This window comes from Peromyscus maniculatus, chromosome 21 (genome assembly GCF_049852395.1).
Source record: "Peromyscus maniculatus bairdii isolate BWxNUB_F1_BW_parent chromosome 21, HU_Pman_BW_mat_3.1, whole genome shotgun sequence".
NCBI classification, from domain to species: Eukaryota; Metazoa; Chordata; class Mammalia; order Rodentia; family Cricetidae; genus Peromyscus; species Peromyscus maniculatus.
In genome coordinates, this window is record NC_134872.1 from 41,197,865 (window position 1) to 41,213,285 (window position 15,421).

General features: G+C 41.6%; 1 protein-coding gene and 1 non-coding gene across 10 annotated transcripts in view; both read right to left on the bottom strand.

Moving 5' to 3' along the window:
* The window catches only part of Kat2b (lysine acetyltransferase 2B), a 106,164-nt gene that overhangs the window by 49,032 nt on the left and 41,711 nt on the right, over positions 1–15,421 (bottom strand). For 8 of the 9 annotated variants that reach the window (XR_013046728.1, XM_076557521.1, XM_076557525.1 and 5 more), the window contains exons 3-5: positions 11,940–12,085; positions 7,475–7,567; positions 4,360–4,541 (exon numbers count right to left, since the gene is read on the bottom strand). Coding sequence is in view for 8 of the 9 variants with exons in the window: in XM_076557521.1 (XP_076413636.1) it covers positions 4,360–4,541; positions 7,475–7,567; positions 11,940–12,085 (421 nt within the window). In the remaining variant the exon portion in view is untranslated. The remainder of the gene's footprint in view (positions 1–4,359; positions 4,542–7,474; positions 7,568–11,939; positions 12,086–15,421) is intronic. The other variant, XM_076557520.1, reaches the window with a different exon arrangement.
* Positions 2,345–2,448, bottom strand: LOC121824919 (U6 spliceosomal RNA). Its single transcript, XR_006066917.2, has one exon. It is a non-coding gene; the product is annotated as a U6 spliceosomal RNA (small nuclear RNA).

Consider the following 15,421-nt stretch of genomic DNA (forward strand, 5'->3'; position numbering starts at 1 on the left):
CTCCCCCAACTTTGCTGGGTTCTTCTCCCTGCTTTCCTTTCTTCATCAAAAGGGTGTGATAGAAGAAACAGGGAGTTGAGTGCATCTACCTTCATTTCCTGATATTATGAACTAAGGCTCTTGATCTAGAAATGAACAAGTTCTAGTGCATATGGAGACTCATCCATTGACTCTCTGGGCAGGCTCTGCCTTTGGCTGTAGGCTGTGGATGCTGAGCACCAAAAGGCTCTTGTGCTGTTTCTATCAGAAGCCATCACATCAAAGGTCTCATTCAAATACTCACTGTAGACGGGTTTTTTCTTTGGGCCGCCAGCTCACCAAAAAATGACATGGAGACTTATTAATTACGAAAGCTCGGCCTACAGTTAAGGTTTGTCCCACTAGTACTTTTACCTTAAATTAACCCGTTTATACTAATCTACATTCTACCTCATGGCATTTTACCTCTCTTCCATCTTACACCTTCTGTTTCCTATCTGTGTCCTCTGGCATCTCTCCCATGCCTAGATTCATCTTCTCTCCTTTTCCTGTGCCTGAAAGTCCTGCCTAACCCCTTCCTGACTAGATATTGGCCATTCAGCTCTTTATCAAACCAATCAGAAGTTGCCTTGGCAAAGACACATCTTCATAATGTACAAAAAGATTATTCAACAACATCCCCCCACCTCCTTTTGTCTAAATAAAAGGAAAGGTTTTAGCTGGGCAGTGATGGTACACACTTTTAATCCCAGCATTGGGAGGCAGAGGCAGGTGAATCTCTGTGAGTTTGAGGCCAGCTGTTCTAAAAAGTGATTTCCAGGACAGTCAGAACTGTTATACAGAGAAACCCTGTCTTGAAAATAAATAAATAAACAAAAATAAATAAATAAATAAAATAAAAAGAGGAAAGGTTTTAACTCTAATATAATAAAACTATCAACAATAAAAACAATTATCAGGTAAGAATTACATTCACAATGTCCAGTTCATCTGTATTTGGCAAATTCACAGTAAATATTCCATTATCTGTCCTATCTTGGTGAGTCCAAAGTTTGTACCTTGAAGAATTTACTTTTTATCCTAGTTTGTATTAGCAATCCCAAACTATTTTATCTTGTTTTTTTAAACCTCAAAACATTTCCTTAGAAAAACAATTTGAGCTTTTGTGTCTCTCAACCTTATACACTTTATACCTCTTTTGTGAGTTTCCTTTTTGAATTTGATAACAAAGAAAAATGAACAACTATCTCATCTTCAACTCCATCAGAGACCCAAGAAGGATATATTACTTTAGCAAACAGGAAGTGAAGAGCAAGCAATTTCCATAACTATAGAAATGACAGAAATAGCTGGCTGCCTGGACAGTCACCCAAGTTTCCTCTGCAGTGTTGGGACATCTATCTTCAGCCTACAGGCCTACCATATCTGACAGACTTTTCTGTGAAGCAAGAATTTTGAAGGACTGTCCCACCTTGTCTTGGCAAAGTTTGACAGTCGTATTCCTTTGTGTCCTGCTTGTCCGGTTTGTACAGTATGCTGTCAGCAGTCAAGGTAAAGGCAGTTTCTTACCCAAATGGCTAGCTTTATCACAATAAGAGAAAACTCCATATGGAGGTTCATTGATGCCCATCATACCTTTATAGATTGGTGCTTCCAGGAGCAGACATGTCTCACTGTCATGAAACGCCTTAGGTTGTTAAAACATTTTAAACGTCATATTCTGTAGGTCTCTGAAGTGAATGAAGACCATCTATCTATCTATAATACACCAGTTTAACTGTGAAAACAAATCTAACATGACTATAAGTTTGATTGTCATAGATGACTAACTGTTAACCTGTCTTTTTTTTACTATTCTTAATAGCTTTCAAGGACTAGAACTTAACATGGCATTTTTAAATGAGCTGCATAGGTACAATATCTACAATTTCTACAAGAGTAGAAACCTATATACAGCATAACAAATATTTTAAACAAGAGTAAAAACATATATATAGTATAACAAAAATAACCCTAAATTTGTATCAATATTCAAAAATCCATATCAATGTAAAATAAGTAAGACTAGTAGTTTTTGTCTTAGAAAGTAGATTCAATAATATACCCTTTTATCCTATCATTTCTATATCCCACCCCCTTTTATTTTCAGAATGAAATCCCTGAATCTAATTTGCTGTGTTTAGTATCTTCCCTGACCATGACCAATAACAACTTGTGACCAACTCCCCCCAAAGGATGACAAACATCCATCAAATGACCAAAAACCAACCACTGCACCTCTTGGGAATGTGGGCATTGTGTTCTTAAAATTACTTTGTTGTCTTGGGGCAACGGCACCTATAGGGGACCCTGAGAAAATTGAAATAAAGATATGAAACGCTTCATGAATTTGTGCATCATTCTTGCTCAGCGGCCATACTAATCGTCTCTGTATCATTCCAATTGAAGTATATGTGCTGCCAAAGACAATCTTGTTCAATTATCCATTACTCTTGTCTATTATCCAGCTACACAACTCCACATTGGCAGACTGTGTTTTAGAAAGCACTGTGTGTGGGGTGAAAACAAACCAAAAATCTTCCCTGCACCTGTTTTGTACTATGCAGCAGTGAAAACTTCCCACAGAATACAACTTCACAGAAGAAGAAACTGAGCATCAAAGAAGAAACTCATCTACAGCTCACAGAGGTAGAGAAAGAAGAAAGCCCTGAACCCACTCAAAACCCACTTTCTGTTTTTTTCTATTCTTTAAGTATCTATTAATATGTGCTACCCATTTCTTGAAAGTTCCCAAGTGCCACCCTATATTATTACTTTATTTCCTTTTATTTCTTATTGTTTGCTTGTTTGCTTGTTTGTTTGTTGGAGACAGGGTTTCTTTGTGTATGAAGCCCTGGCGGTTCTGGAAATCACTCTGTAGACTAGGCTGGCCTTGAACTCAGAGATCTGCCTGCCTTTGCCTCCTGGGTGCTTTGATTAAATGTATATGCCACCACACCTGGCTTTATTTTGTTTTCTAAAATATGGCCATGTCTCTCATGTTGTTTATACATTTGATTCTCTCTCTTTTCCTTCCCTTCTACCCCAAACCCCCCTCTTAAAGACAAGGCTTCTATGTAGCCTATAGTCCAGGTTGGCCTGGGACTCACAGTCTTCCTGCTTCCTGAGAGCACAGAATCACAGGTATGCACACATATACCTTTTCTTTTAATTATTTGCTTTTTATTCTTGGTCCTATTTTTTTAATTTATGAAACAATAATTTTCTCCCGTAAGCTACAAAGACAGGTTTGGTAGTGTACAGCTGCAATCTCAGAATTCATGACATTAAGCAGAGGGTTAAAAAGCAAGCAGCCTGGGGCCGGGCAGTGGTGGCACATGCCTTTAATCCCAGCACTCGGGAGGCAGAGGCAGGTGATCTCTGTGAGTTCGAGGCCAGCCTGGGCTACAGAACAAGTTCTAGGAAAGGTGCAAAGATACACAGAGAAACCCTGTCTCCAAAAAAAAAAAACCACAAAACTAAACAGCCTGGGATATAGAGTGAGTTCAAGGCTACCTGGGCTACATGCTCCCTCTCTCAAACACACAGTAAGAATATCATGAAAAGAGATAAAATGGATAATTCTGGCCACTGCTATTTAAATGAAGATAAATATAGGTCTTAATACTTTGTATACTGAATGTGCCAAATTGTTTGTTTTCTAATTTATCCTTCATACCTAGTTTTTTATGTGATTTTGTATCCTCATTAAAATTAACATGAAAAGGCTAATTTTTTTTTTAAAATGCAAGCTATGTATTAGTTCTTGTATTTTTTTCCTTTGAGCTAGGGTCTAATTATATAGCTCTGGTTGACCTGGAACTCACTAATGTAGACCAGGCTGGTCTTGTCAGAGATCTGCCTGCTTCTGCCTACCAAGGGATTAAAGGCGTGAGCCACTGACTCACGTAGCTATTTTAAATTAGACAGTAGCCACATAGGAGAAATAAAACACACAAGTTGAATTAACTGTATTTAGTTTAATATTATCAGAGCCAGTGGGATGGCTCAGTGAGTGCCAGTGTATGCCACCAGCCTTGAGGGCTGGGTTACATCCCCTGTATCACACGGTGGAAGGAGAGAACGAATTCCTACAATTCATTCTCTGAACACCACACAAGTGACATGGGAGAGAATAAATACACAAACACATAAATACATACATACATACATACATACATAATTCCTGATTTTAAAAAAGCAAACTAAGAACTTGAAAGTTAAACTACATAGGCATGTCCTACGAGTTGGTGGAGTCACCGTAAGAAGGCAAACCCTTTCCTGTGAGGCAAATAGTAATTTCATGTTTGGAGCCAGGGTGCAGTACCTCAACTCAATTACCTTGTGTAGTTCTCCTTGTATCCAGTGATGTCATCATTGGGAGACCTTAGTCTCCGCTGTGATGGAGCTTCCAGGTGCCAGTAGTTGATTCGATTCAGAAACATCTTGGCCAGCTCAACTGTTGTCTGCCTCTCTTTTGATGGCAAATGACTAAATTTGTACTGCACAAAATTATTCACACCCTGAAAAGAATTGAAGGCAGCATGTTCATGTAGCTATATGACCACACTAACTCTGAATCCAACCAGTTATCTCTGGAGTTATTTGCAAAAGAACAGGCAATCTCAGTCCACAAAAATGTCTTCCCTTTCCTTCAAAATAAACAGTACTACCCAGGGAAATCTCCCTTCTGGTCACAGTGGAGGAAAAAGTGACAAACAGAAAAACAGAATTATGATTCTGTTCCCACTTCAATCCTGTAACATCAAGGAGAAAAGCATAGACACAGAACGGAAAGGTCAAAACCCCTTTAATGAGAAAAGATCCAAAATGAGGTTCTTGGATAAATGTTTTGGTCTGTGAAATTTTTAATACTTTGCTACCTTATCTTTCATCACTCTTGTAGTTTTAGCAAGAATATCAGAGGAAGAAAAAACATTCAGAAATGTACACTTTTCCAAGAGAGTTGTAGATTAAATTTTCTAGAAAATACTCCCATCTCATCACATAAAAGAACAAGAACTCATTAGTTTAGAATCAACACGGAACTTACTCTGTCAGCCATGTGATGGTGGCACATACCTTTAATACCAGCACTCAGGAGGCAAAGGCAGACAGGTCTCTGAGTTTGAAGCCAGCCTGGTCTACATAGTGAGTTCTAGGACAGCCAGTGTTAGCATTTAGACATTACCTGGCCCGCCCCTTGGAGACCTGACAGGATGGACTTGCTAAGATTCAGGCAAATACCTAGACAGCCCAGGCACTAGGCTATGTGGATACTTAGTTTCTATACACATGTGCTAAATCCTCTTATTAAAAGCAAACCCCTCCCCCACTCCTCTCTCTCTTCCCACGTAACTGCGCCTACACCTGCTCTCTTCCCCCTTTCCTGTCTCCTCTTTCTTTCTTATTCCTCATCTCCTCTGCCCTTACCTCTAGAGGCACACTGACACATGTGAATTCTGTTGTGTAGCATGGCTTTCTTGGGCCCCTTGGCTCCAACTGCCAAGGCTGCCTTCTGCTGGTTTTTTTGCTTGTTTGATTGGTTGGTTTGTTTTTGGTTTTTTGTTGTTGTTTGTTTGTTTGGTTGGTTGGTTGGTTGGTTTTTTGAGACAGAATCTCTCTTTGTAGCTTTGGAGCCTTTCCTGGAACTCACTGTAGCCTGTAACTCACAGAGATCGCCTGCCTCTGCCTCCCGAGTCCTGGGATTAAAGGTGTGCGACACCGCCAGTCCCTTCCACTGTTTTTATAATAGCCAGGGCTACATAAACTGTTTACAAAACAGTCCCAAAAAATAAAATTTGTTCTCCCAAAGGGTTATTTACACAAAGTCATTTATTTATAAAGACTCTGGTATCACTGTGTGATGGTTACCTATGGCAACTTAATAGGACCTAGATTCCCCTGGGGAAGGAGACCCAAAGAGTAACTGTTTACGTTGGGTTGGCACCATTCGCTATAACGGAGGTCCTGATCTTCCTAAGAGTAGAGAAACCAAGCTGAACATAAACAAGCCCGCATGCATCCATTTCTCTCTGCTCAGACTGTAAATATGATCTGATTAGCTTGGAGGAGCTCCTGCCATGTGACTTCCCTTCTATGAAGGATAATAACCTGGATTGTAAGCTGAATAAAACCCCTTTCTCCTCTGAAACTGCTTTTTTTTTAAATCAATTTTTTTTTGTTTGTTTTTGTTTTTCAAGACAGGGTCTCTCTGTGTAGCTTTGTGCCTTTCCTGGAACTCACTCTGTAGCCCAGGCTGGCCTTGAACTCACAGAGATCTGCCTGGCTCTGCCTCCCGAGTGTTGGGATTAAAGGCATGAGCCACCATTGCCCGGCAAAAATCAAATATTTTATCACAGCAACAGAAACGAAGCTAGAATTAGAATTAACCACACACATCCCCAAGATACAATGTTTTCCACGTCATTAATGAATTCCCTCTCTTCTTAATAGGCTTTTTCAGACAGTGCCAAATAAAAAGACAAAGACTTAATTTTAAGACATCAAGTGTTGTGGGAATTCATTCCATTCAACCAATGGCCTCTGGGATATCTGGCCCAATGGACGTGGCCCTTTCTGGGTATGTGACTGGTTAAAACTGAGGAGGGGGCAGCTTGCTCTCTCCTGGGTGGTCGAGACCAAGTCAAGCGGAGTGAAGCAGCTTGCAGAACAGAACAGGACAGTGACAGCTGGACCAGCAGGACCAGTGGCAGCAGCGGCGGTGGCAGCAAGTGTCTTCCTTGTTCTGTATTAGTGAGTCTGTTTCCCCACTGCACCCCTTAATAAATTGATTATATATATATATATATATATATATATATATATATATATATACATACACACCTCTGTGGGATCTCGCTTCAATCAAGAGTAAGAAAAGGCACATTTTATGAATTCTTACCAACTACATGTTCTACGCATTTTTCCCTACACACAGAGTGCAATCTAGGTGCACAACACTCCTAAAAGACAAAGCCCAGATTATTTATTAAAGTGAGTGTGACTGTGGGACCCAGAGTGTCCTAGGTTCCTATAGTCTTGTGTTAACATCTTGATGCTGGGTTGGGATGGTTGCAAGACCTATATAGAAATGTAGAAGAGGGTTGGAGAGATGGCTGGGGGTTAAGAGCACAGGCTGCTCTTCCAGAGGTCCTGAGTTCAATTCCCAGAACCACATGGTGATTCACAACTATCTGTAATGAGACCTGGTGCCCTCTTCTGGCCTGTAGGCATACATGCAGACAGGATACTATATACATAATAAATAAATAAATCTTTTTTAAAAAAATTTAGAAATGTGGAAGGAAGCATGAAAGTTCCTCAAGCTGGAATATAGCTTAATGGTATATGCTGACTATTTATAAAGTTCCAGGTTTGAGCCCCAGCAAACAAAAGCTGGGAAGGGCCCTTCAGTCTTAAATTCATGTAAAAGAGATCCTCAAAATACTTTTACCTGTTCAATACTGGGCTTTTCAAATGGGGGCCTCTTCTCCAAAGAGCCTTCAACCACAGGTTTTCCTCTTTGTAAAATAGACTTTCTCAAGAGCTGCAAAGAAATCATTTTTAAAAACAAGCTTTAGTTTGAAAGGCTTTTTATGGTATGTTTGTGGCTATGTGAGTTATGGTTTTGGTTTATTTAACAGGGTCTCCTTATGTAGTCCAGGCTGACCTTAACTCATGGCCCTTCTTTCTCAGCCTCAGCTTCCCAAATGATAGAATTATGGGTATGCACCAACATAACTAGCACTTAAAACACACACACACACACACCCCACATCACATCTATTCCTTTCCTTCCAGTTCCCACCCCACATCTACCTAACTGTTAAGTGGAGTCACCAACTATATTCTACTTAGCCACATAAGAACTCCTAGATAACACAAACTCGTGTTCCTGCTAGCCACAAAGCTAGCCACCTTTCAATTCTGAGCAGCCTGGACTACCCTGCACTGATCCCCATACTCTACCCTTCCCTCCATTTCCCCTTTGCTCCCATTTTTGCTTGCTAGGGACCCAGAAACCCATTTAGACTCATTGAGGCCACCACAGGGAGCTGAAGCTCTCAGTCTTAAACATTAGCTAGCCCATGACACTAGTGAGTTCCAGGCTAGCCTCAGCTAAATAGAAAGACCCTGTTTCAAACGCAACAAAAAGATCAGCCTGGATTACATAGAAAGACCTAACAAAAGAAAAGAAAGGAAAGGAAAAGCAGAGAAAGAGGTATGGTTGGAAGAGAAGAAAGCACTGACCAGCTTGGATTCTGATTTTAGAAGCAAGTATATCTGGACTGTTGTTTGAAGATGGGGATGGGCAGTTGCGGAGACCACAGTGCTATGACCCGGGGCAATGCTTGCTGGCTTGCTTATACCAGCTGCAAGCCACATGGCCTACAGGATGGAAAGTGGCAGCTCCTTCACTTGGCAGAGCAGCAAAAGCTGCCAGGGAACTTGCTCCAAGACAAACAGTAGCTGGAGCTATACAGGCCTTGTTTTCCCTCAACTATCATCTTTCTCCAAAGAAGCAGGAACAGCTAGAATCTGCCAGGGTTCAATCAGATGACTCCAGCCTCACAGCCATGTCAGCAAGTTGCCACCTGAGGGGTTCAACCTGATGACATTCAACCCCCACCCACCCCAACCCATTTTAGAATATCCAAATAGTATCCTAAAACTTTTTAACAAATGGATTCTCCTTCTCCCTTCTGTCTTCTATTTACCTGCAATCCCTCAGTTAACACAATAAAATAAAAAGAGAAAGAAGGAAGGAAGGAAGGAAGGAGGGAGGGAGGGAGGGAGGGAGGGAGGGAGAGAGAGAGAGAGAGAGAGAGAGAGAGAGAGAGAGAGAGAGAGAGAGAGAGAAACAGAGAAAGAAAGGAGAATACAGAGCAAATGTTTAAAAAAGCAACAATTATGAGAATCTTGTAGAGAATCCACTGAGGTTCCCAGCAGCCACAACAAAGAGGGAATTCCATGGCTAACTTAGCTTTCTGTGTCACCCAAAGCAAGCAGAGGCTGGAACACAGCTCAATGGAGCACTTGTCTGGTACATACAACGCCCTTGTTTTAATCCCCAGTACCACAAGGAGTAAAAACTAAAATTAAAAATAAAATAAGTTAAGCACAGTTGTTCTTATTAAAAGAAGAAAATTTTGTGGGCTGGGAATGTAGTTAAGTGGTAGAGCAATTGGTATGTGCCTTGCAATCATGTGGTACACAGACATACATGCAAGCAAAACACTCATACACGTACATAAAAAGCACTACAGAGAAAGAGAGCCACCAGGGAAGGGAAGTTTCATAAAAATCTATGTAAATAACTAGGCACGGTGGCCTGTGCTTGTAACCTCAGCACCAGAATAACTGAGGCAAAAAGAGCCTGAGTTCAAAATCAGTCTGGAAATCACTGGGAGACACTATTTCAAAACTAACTTTAAAAAAAAAAAAAACTTTTTTTAAAAAAGTGAAACCTCAAAGAAAAAAAAAAGAAAATACAGACACTGGCACATGTCTCCTGGCCATGCCTTCTGTTTTGATATGTTTCCTAACATTTTTACAAGGATTGCACAATACAACGTCATCTGCAAAGAACTCAGAAACAACTTGTTTGCTTCTTGGTGTGTTTCTTTGTAAGATGCTAAGAACTGAACTCAAATGTTCTTAACCACTGAGCCATCTTCTCCAGCCCCAGGTTTCTTGTTTTAATTGTTCTTCTGCTGCCTCCTTTAGGAATCTGGTTTTGGCAATTTGTCCCCCCCATCAGCACCTGTGAACAGCTGTGTGCCTGAAGGAAAGACACAAAAAGAAGAAGTAGTTCCAGGGAGTGGTGTGGTACCCAGTGTGGGGCTCGAACCCACGACCTAAGAGTCTCATGTTCTTTAAAAGTTAGTGAACTTTGCTTGGCAAAATGGTCCTTCAGGTTCCTGCCTCGCAGAGGAAACTGCCAGACATTCTACAGGACACAGAGAGAAGTAACTGAAAGACTCTAGGCCTGTGGGCTGAAGACAGATGCCCTAACTTTACAAAGGATCTTTGGACAACTGTCCAGGCTGCCAGCTGTCTCTGCCTACTCTCGCAAGACTCCGAAAGTTGCTTGTGTACGTCTACCATGTCTCAGGTAATATTATATCCTTCTGAAGTCTTTGATGTAGTTGAAGACTAGATAGTTATAATTTTCTTTAGTTATGATAAAAGACAAGTTAGATATGAAACCATAGACTCACAAATATAGGATAGATAGGATATCTTCTTTAATTTTGCCAAATACAAATAAACTAGATGTTACAGCTGTGGTTCTTGCTTGATAACTGTTGTATGTAATTTTACTATGTTGAAGTTGAAACCTTCCTTTTTGAAAAAAGACAAAAAGGGGAAGTGCTGTGGATGATTAAATGACAAATAAAACACTGATTGGCCAGTAGCCAGGCAGGAAGTATAGGCAGAACTAGCAGAGAGGAGAATTGGGGAAACAAGAAGGAGAAGAAGGAGACGCTGCCAGCTGCCACCATGAGTACCAACATGTAAGATAAGTTTCAACTGGTAATCCACGAGCCATGTGGCAAAGTATAGATTAATAGAAATGGGTTAATTTAAGATATAAGAACAGCTACCTAAAAGCCTGCCATGGCCATACAGTTTATAAATAATATAAGTCTCTGTGTATTTACTTGGTTGAGTCAGAGTGGCTGTGGGACTGACAGGTGAGAGAGATTTCTTCTGACTATGGGCCAGGCAGGACCAAAAAGACTCTAGCTACAGTGGTAGCAATGTCAATGACAGTCAAGGGCTTCCCTCTAAAATAACAGAGGCCCGGCCGGCTTCCTTCCACTGACACCTCGCTCCAGGCTCCCCTTGAAGGCTTCACTGTTGTGCCTGTATGCCACAGCCCCTCTAGCGCACAACTCTCTGCCTGGAAATCTCCCCGAGCAGGAATGGCTCTTTTCCCCTCACAGGCTTTAACATTGCAAAAACATTACTGATTGTTCACTGGCCATCTCCTTGATGGACATGTAAGTCCAAAACGGAAGAACTTTTTCTTGTGACAGTTCTGTCCCTCAAGATACTCCAATGCCATCTCTAGTTCAGGCTGTGATAAACACTTATTTGGTGGATGTTAAGAAATCTATAAACATATGTGAATCAAGATGTTCAATTTTGCACACATGTAAAGGCGTTCGTAGCGCTCATATTAGAGACTCTTGAGGAGCAAAGCCTCAGAAGCAAAGCTGAGTGCCTTCCACCCATAAACTGCACATGGGACCAGGCTCATCTGAACTTTTGCTTTGGAAATGCAAAAGTCTCACCTCACACTGGCACAGTGGCCCATAACTAAAATTCCAGCACCTAGATTTTAGATCTTAAAAGGTAGAGGCAAGAAGGTCAGGAGTTTAAAGCAAGTCTCAGCTACACAGGGAGTTTGAGGCCAAAACAGAATATATAAGACAATGTTTCAAAAAACCAAAAAAGGGAGTGGGAGGCTGGAGAGATGGCTTAGTGGTTAAGAGCACTTGCTGTTCCTCTAAAGAACTTGAGTTCAGTTTCCAACATCTATGTTGTATGGTTCACAACTCCAGCTCCAAGGGATCCAACAGCCTCTCTGGCCTTTGCAGGTACCACACTCATGTGCCTATATCTCTACACACACACACACATATACATATAATTAAAAATAAAATAAATCTTTAAAACAATAATAAGGGGACAGCAAGATGGTTCATCAGGGAAAGGCACTTGCTACCAAAGCTGACAACCTGAGTTAATCCTTGAGGCCCCAATGGGGGAAAGAGAAAAATGACTTGCACAAGCTGTTCTCTGATTTCCACATGAAAGCCATGACATGTGTGAGTACATGTATATACATGCACACATACAAATAAGTAGTTGAATGTAAAAATAAATAAATAAAATGTTAAAAATCTCACCTTGAATAGGTAGAAATAAACTTGTTTGGTATCTGCATCTTCTTCTTTGTGGACACAGGTAAACAGGTACTCCACATCCAACACAATTCCCAGGAGTCTGTTCATTTCCTCCTCTGACACATTCTCCAAGTGGGAAACATGAGCAGCTTAAGGTGATACCAAGGAAGAGGTGTAAGACTCAAGAGACAGTCACAAACATTATCCATATTGAAAGAGAAGGTAATCAACTAGCATGGTGGCACTTGCCTATAATGCCAACACTTGGCAGTCTGAGACAGGTGGAACACAAATTCCAGGCAAGCAAGATCCCAAATGAAATCATAAAACAGTGGGGTCGTCAAGATGGCTCAGCAGGTAAAACCCACTTGCCACACAAGCCTGAGGACCCAAGTTCAATCCACAGAACCCACGCTGGACAGAAATGACAGACTCCTGACAGTTGTCCTCTGATCTCCTGACATATGCCATGTCATGTTCACACCTACACTCACACACATGCACACAATAATAAGTAACCAAGCATGGTGGCTTTCAGTGAGCTGGCTCAGTGGATAAAGGTATTTATTACCCAGATTGAGAACCTCAGTTCAATCTCCTCATCTCACACAGTAGAAGAGAACCAACTCCAAACAGTTGTCCTCTGTCTCCATAAGCACACTGTGGCACACACACACACATACACAAGTACACAAATACACACACAATAAGAAGTTAGAGAGGACAAAGCAATCCTTGTAATCTGCTCACCTGAATAAATCTAATGGACACATCTGAATTAACAAGCATCAACACTGCATCTTTGCATTATCAAATTGAAAAGGAATTGATTAGCTGGGCATGGTGGAGGACACCTGCCATCCCAGCACCTGGGAGACTGAGGCAGGAGTTTAAGAAGAGCCTGGATTACAGAATAATACTCTGACTCAGAGGATGCTAGATTAGAACAAAGTATAATGGTACATATGTATGAAAATGCCATAATGAATTCCATTACTCATATGCTAAGTTAAAATTAATTACAAAAAAGGAAAGCCTCAGCAGTGCTCCTGTGTCTGAGGTTTGCTCTTCTGTGGAAGAAATAGGCTGTTTCCCAGGCTAGCACCTTGTAACCACACCTCCTATCACTTCATACATCACCACACCGAGCTCCCCTGTATCAGGTTAAGCACTAGAGATTTGTATGCTGAAATTTATTGAGGTTTTTTTTTTTTTGGTGGGGGGGGGGGCTGGTTTCTGTTTTGTTTGTTTGAGACAGGGTCTCACTGTATATCCCTGACTAGCCTAGAATTTATATGTAGACCATTGGCCCTAAACTCAGAGAGACCTGCCTGCCTCTGCTTCCACCTCTGCCTGGTGTGTGTGTGTGTGTGTGTGTGTGTGTGTGTGTGTGTGTGTGTGTGTGTGTGTATGTATGTACACGTGAATGTGCATGTTATGTGTGTGTGTACGTGTGTGTACATGTGTATGTGCATGTGCACATGCGTGTACATGCATGTGTGTGTGCATGCGTGTTTGTGTGTATGTGTGTGCATGTGTGTGTATTGTGTGTTCACATGTGTGTGCATGTGTATGTGCGTGTGCATGTGTGTGCATGCTTGTGTGTATGTGTATGTGCGTGTATGTATGCGTGCCTCTGTGTGTGTGTGTGTGTGTATGGGGGAGGGAGGTAAGGAGAGAGAGAGAGAGATTCTGCCCAATTGTAGTACTGAGAATATTTAAAATCCACTCTCTTGCCGGGCGGTGGTGGCACACGCCTTTAATCCCAGCACTTGGGAGGCAGAGGCAGGCGGATCTCTGTGAGTTCAAGGCCAGCCTGGGCTACCAAGTGAGTTCCAGGAAAGGCGCAAAGCTACACAGAGAAACCCTGTCTCGAAAAACCAAAAAAAAAAAAAAAATCCACTCTCCTGGCAGTTCTCAAGCACACAATACATAAAGAACCATCTCTTCTTTCTTGTTTGTTTGTTTGCTTGCCTGCTTGTTTCAAGACAGGGTTTCTCTGTGTAGCCCTGTCTGTCCTGGAACTTGGTAGACCAGGCTTGCTTTGAACTAGGAAATCTGTCTGCCTCTGCCTGCAGAACACTGGGATTAAAGGGATGTACTACCACCACTCAGCTTCCTTTTCTTTAAAAAAAATTAGTTATTCTTTTGTGTGTATGTTTGTCTGCATGTATGTATGTGGACCATATGCCGGCCTATTACGTAAGGGGTCCAGAAGAGAAGGTCAGACACCTTGGCACTAGCATTAGTAAACATTCATGAGCTGGGAGTTGGACCTTGGGTCCTCTACTAGAGCAGAAAGTGCTCCTAACAATGTCCCCATCCCCAGGAACCATGTCTTAAAAAACATACCTTCTTAGAGCTGGTGTGATTTAATGCAGCACTTGCCTAGCATGCTTGAGGCCCTGAATTCAATCCCTAGCAGCCACACAAACAAGTTGGATCTTCCAGGATCCTAGTTCAATTCCCAGCACCCACATGGAGGTTCACAACCTAACTCTAGTTCCAGAGGATCCAATGCCCTCTTCTGGCCTCCACAAGCACCAGGCACACATAAGGCAAAACATCCATACACATAAAATAAGAATAAATAAATCTAAAATTTTTTTTCTCTTAGTGATGACTGGTTCTTTAGGACATAGTACAAGTTGCTTATCAGTGAACAGTTCTGCCTTGCAGTTAGAGGTGCTGGCGTGAGTGGGGGATGACTGAATGCCTGGAGTCCAGAGATAAGCTTAGCATGTCCAATTCTAGCAAACAGCCCCAAGAATGAGAAGTGTGGTTTAAATGTGAAGTCCCCACCCCACCCCATGTTTGAACACTTGCAAACCAAAACAAGCCCTTCCTCCCTTTAGCCACCTGGAAAGATGTCATAGCAAGGAGACAGTAACTAGACATGTGATCTTAGGGTCTTTAGGGATATGGTTGAGTAAGGCCATGTTTAGACTGCCCTGAAAACAGACAGGGCAGACTGGAATTTAAAGAAATGCATTGGCTCTGGAAGGTGACAAAGAATGATTGAATCCAGTGGTTGATGGGGAGGAAGGCAAGGACAGAAACAGACCAGCTGTCATTTCAGGATGACATGTCATGCTATCTTAGAGTCCAACTTGCCTTGCTGGTGGTACCCTTATGTTTTGGGGATAGGGAGGCTAGGGGTTCCCAATAGACTGACATTCAAAGACGCTAGCTGGTGATGGGAATTTGGTGAGAGCAAAAGCAAACTCGAGGCTTAGGCAGTGGAATGAAAGTACAAGGCCAGCCTGAGTGGCCAAAAAATAGTAATAATAAAATGTATTATTTCTGCAATTAACTGACACAAAAATTTTTAGCCTAGTTATCTCCAAAATGAGGCATGTCCCCTAAAGGTCTCCTGCACAATCTAAGACAAACGTGACCTGACAAATGCTCTCCTCACGTGGTCTAATTCTAAGCATACTGTCAAAAGTGATAGGACCACATACTGTAGTCAAATATAAAATAAT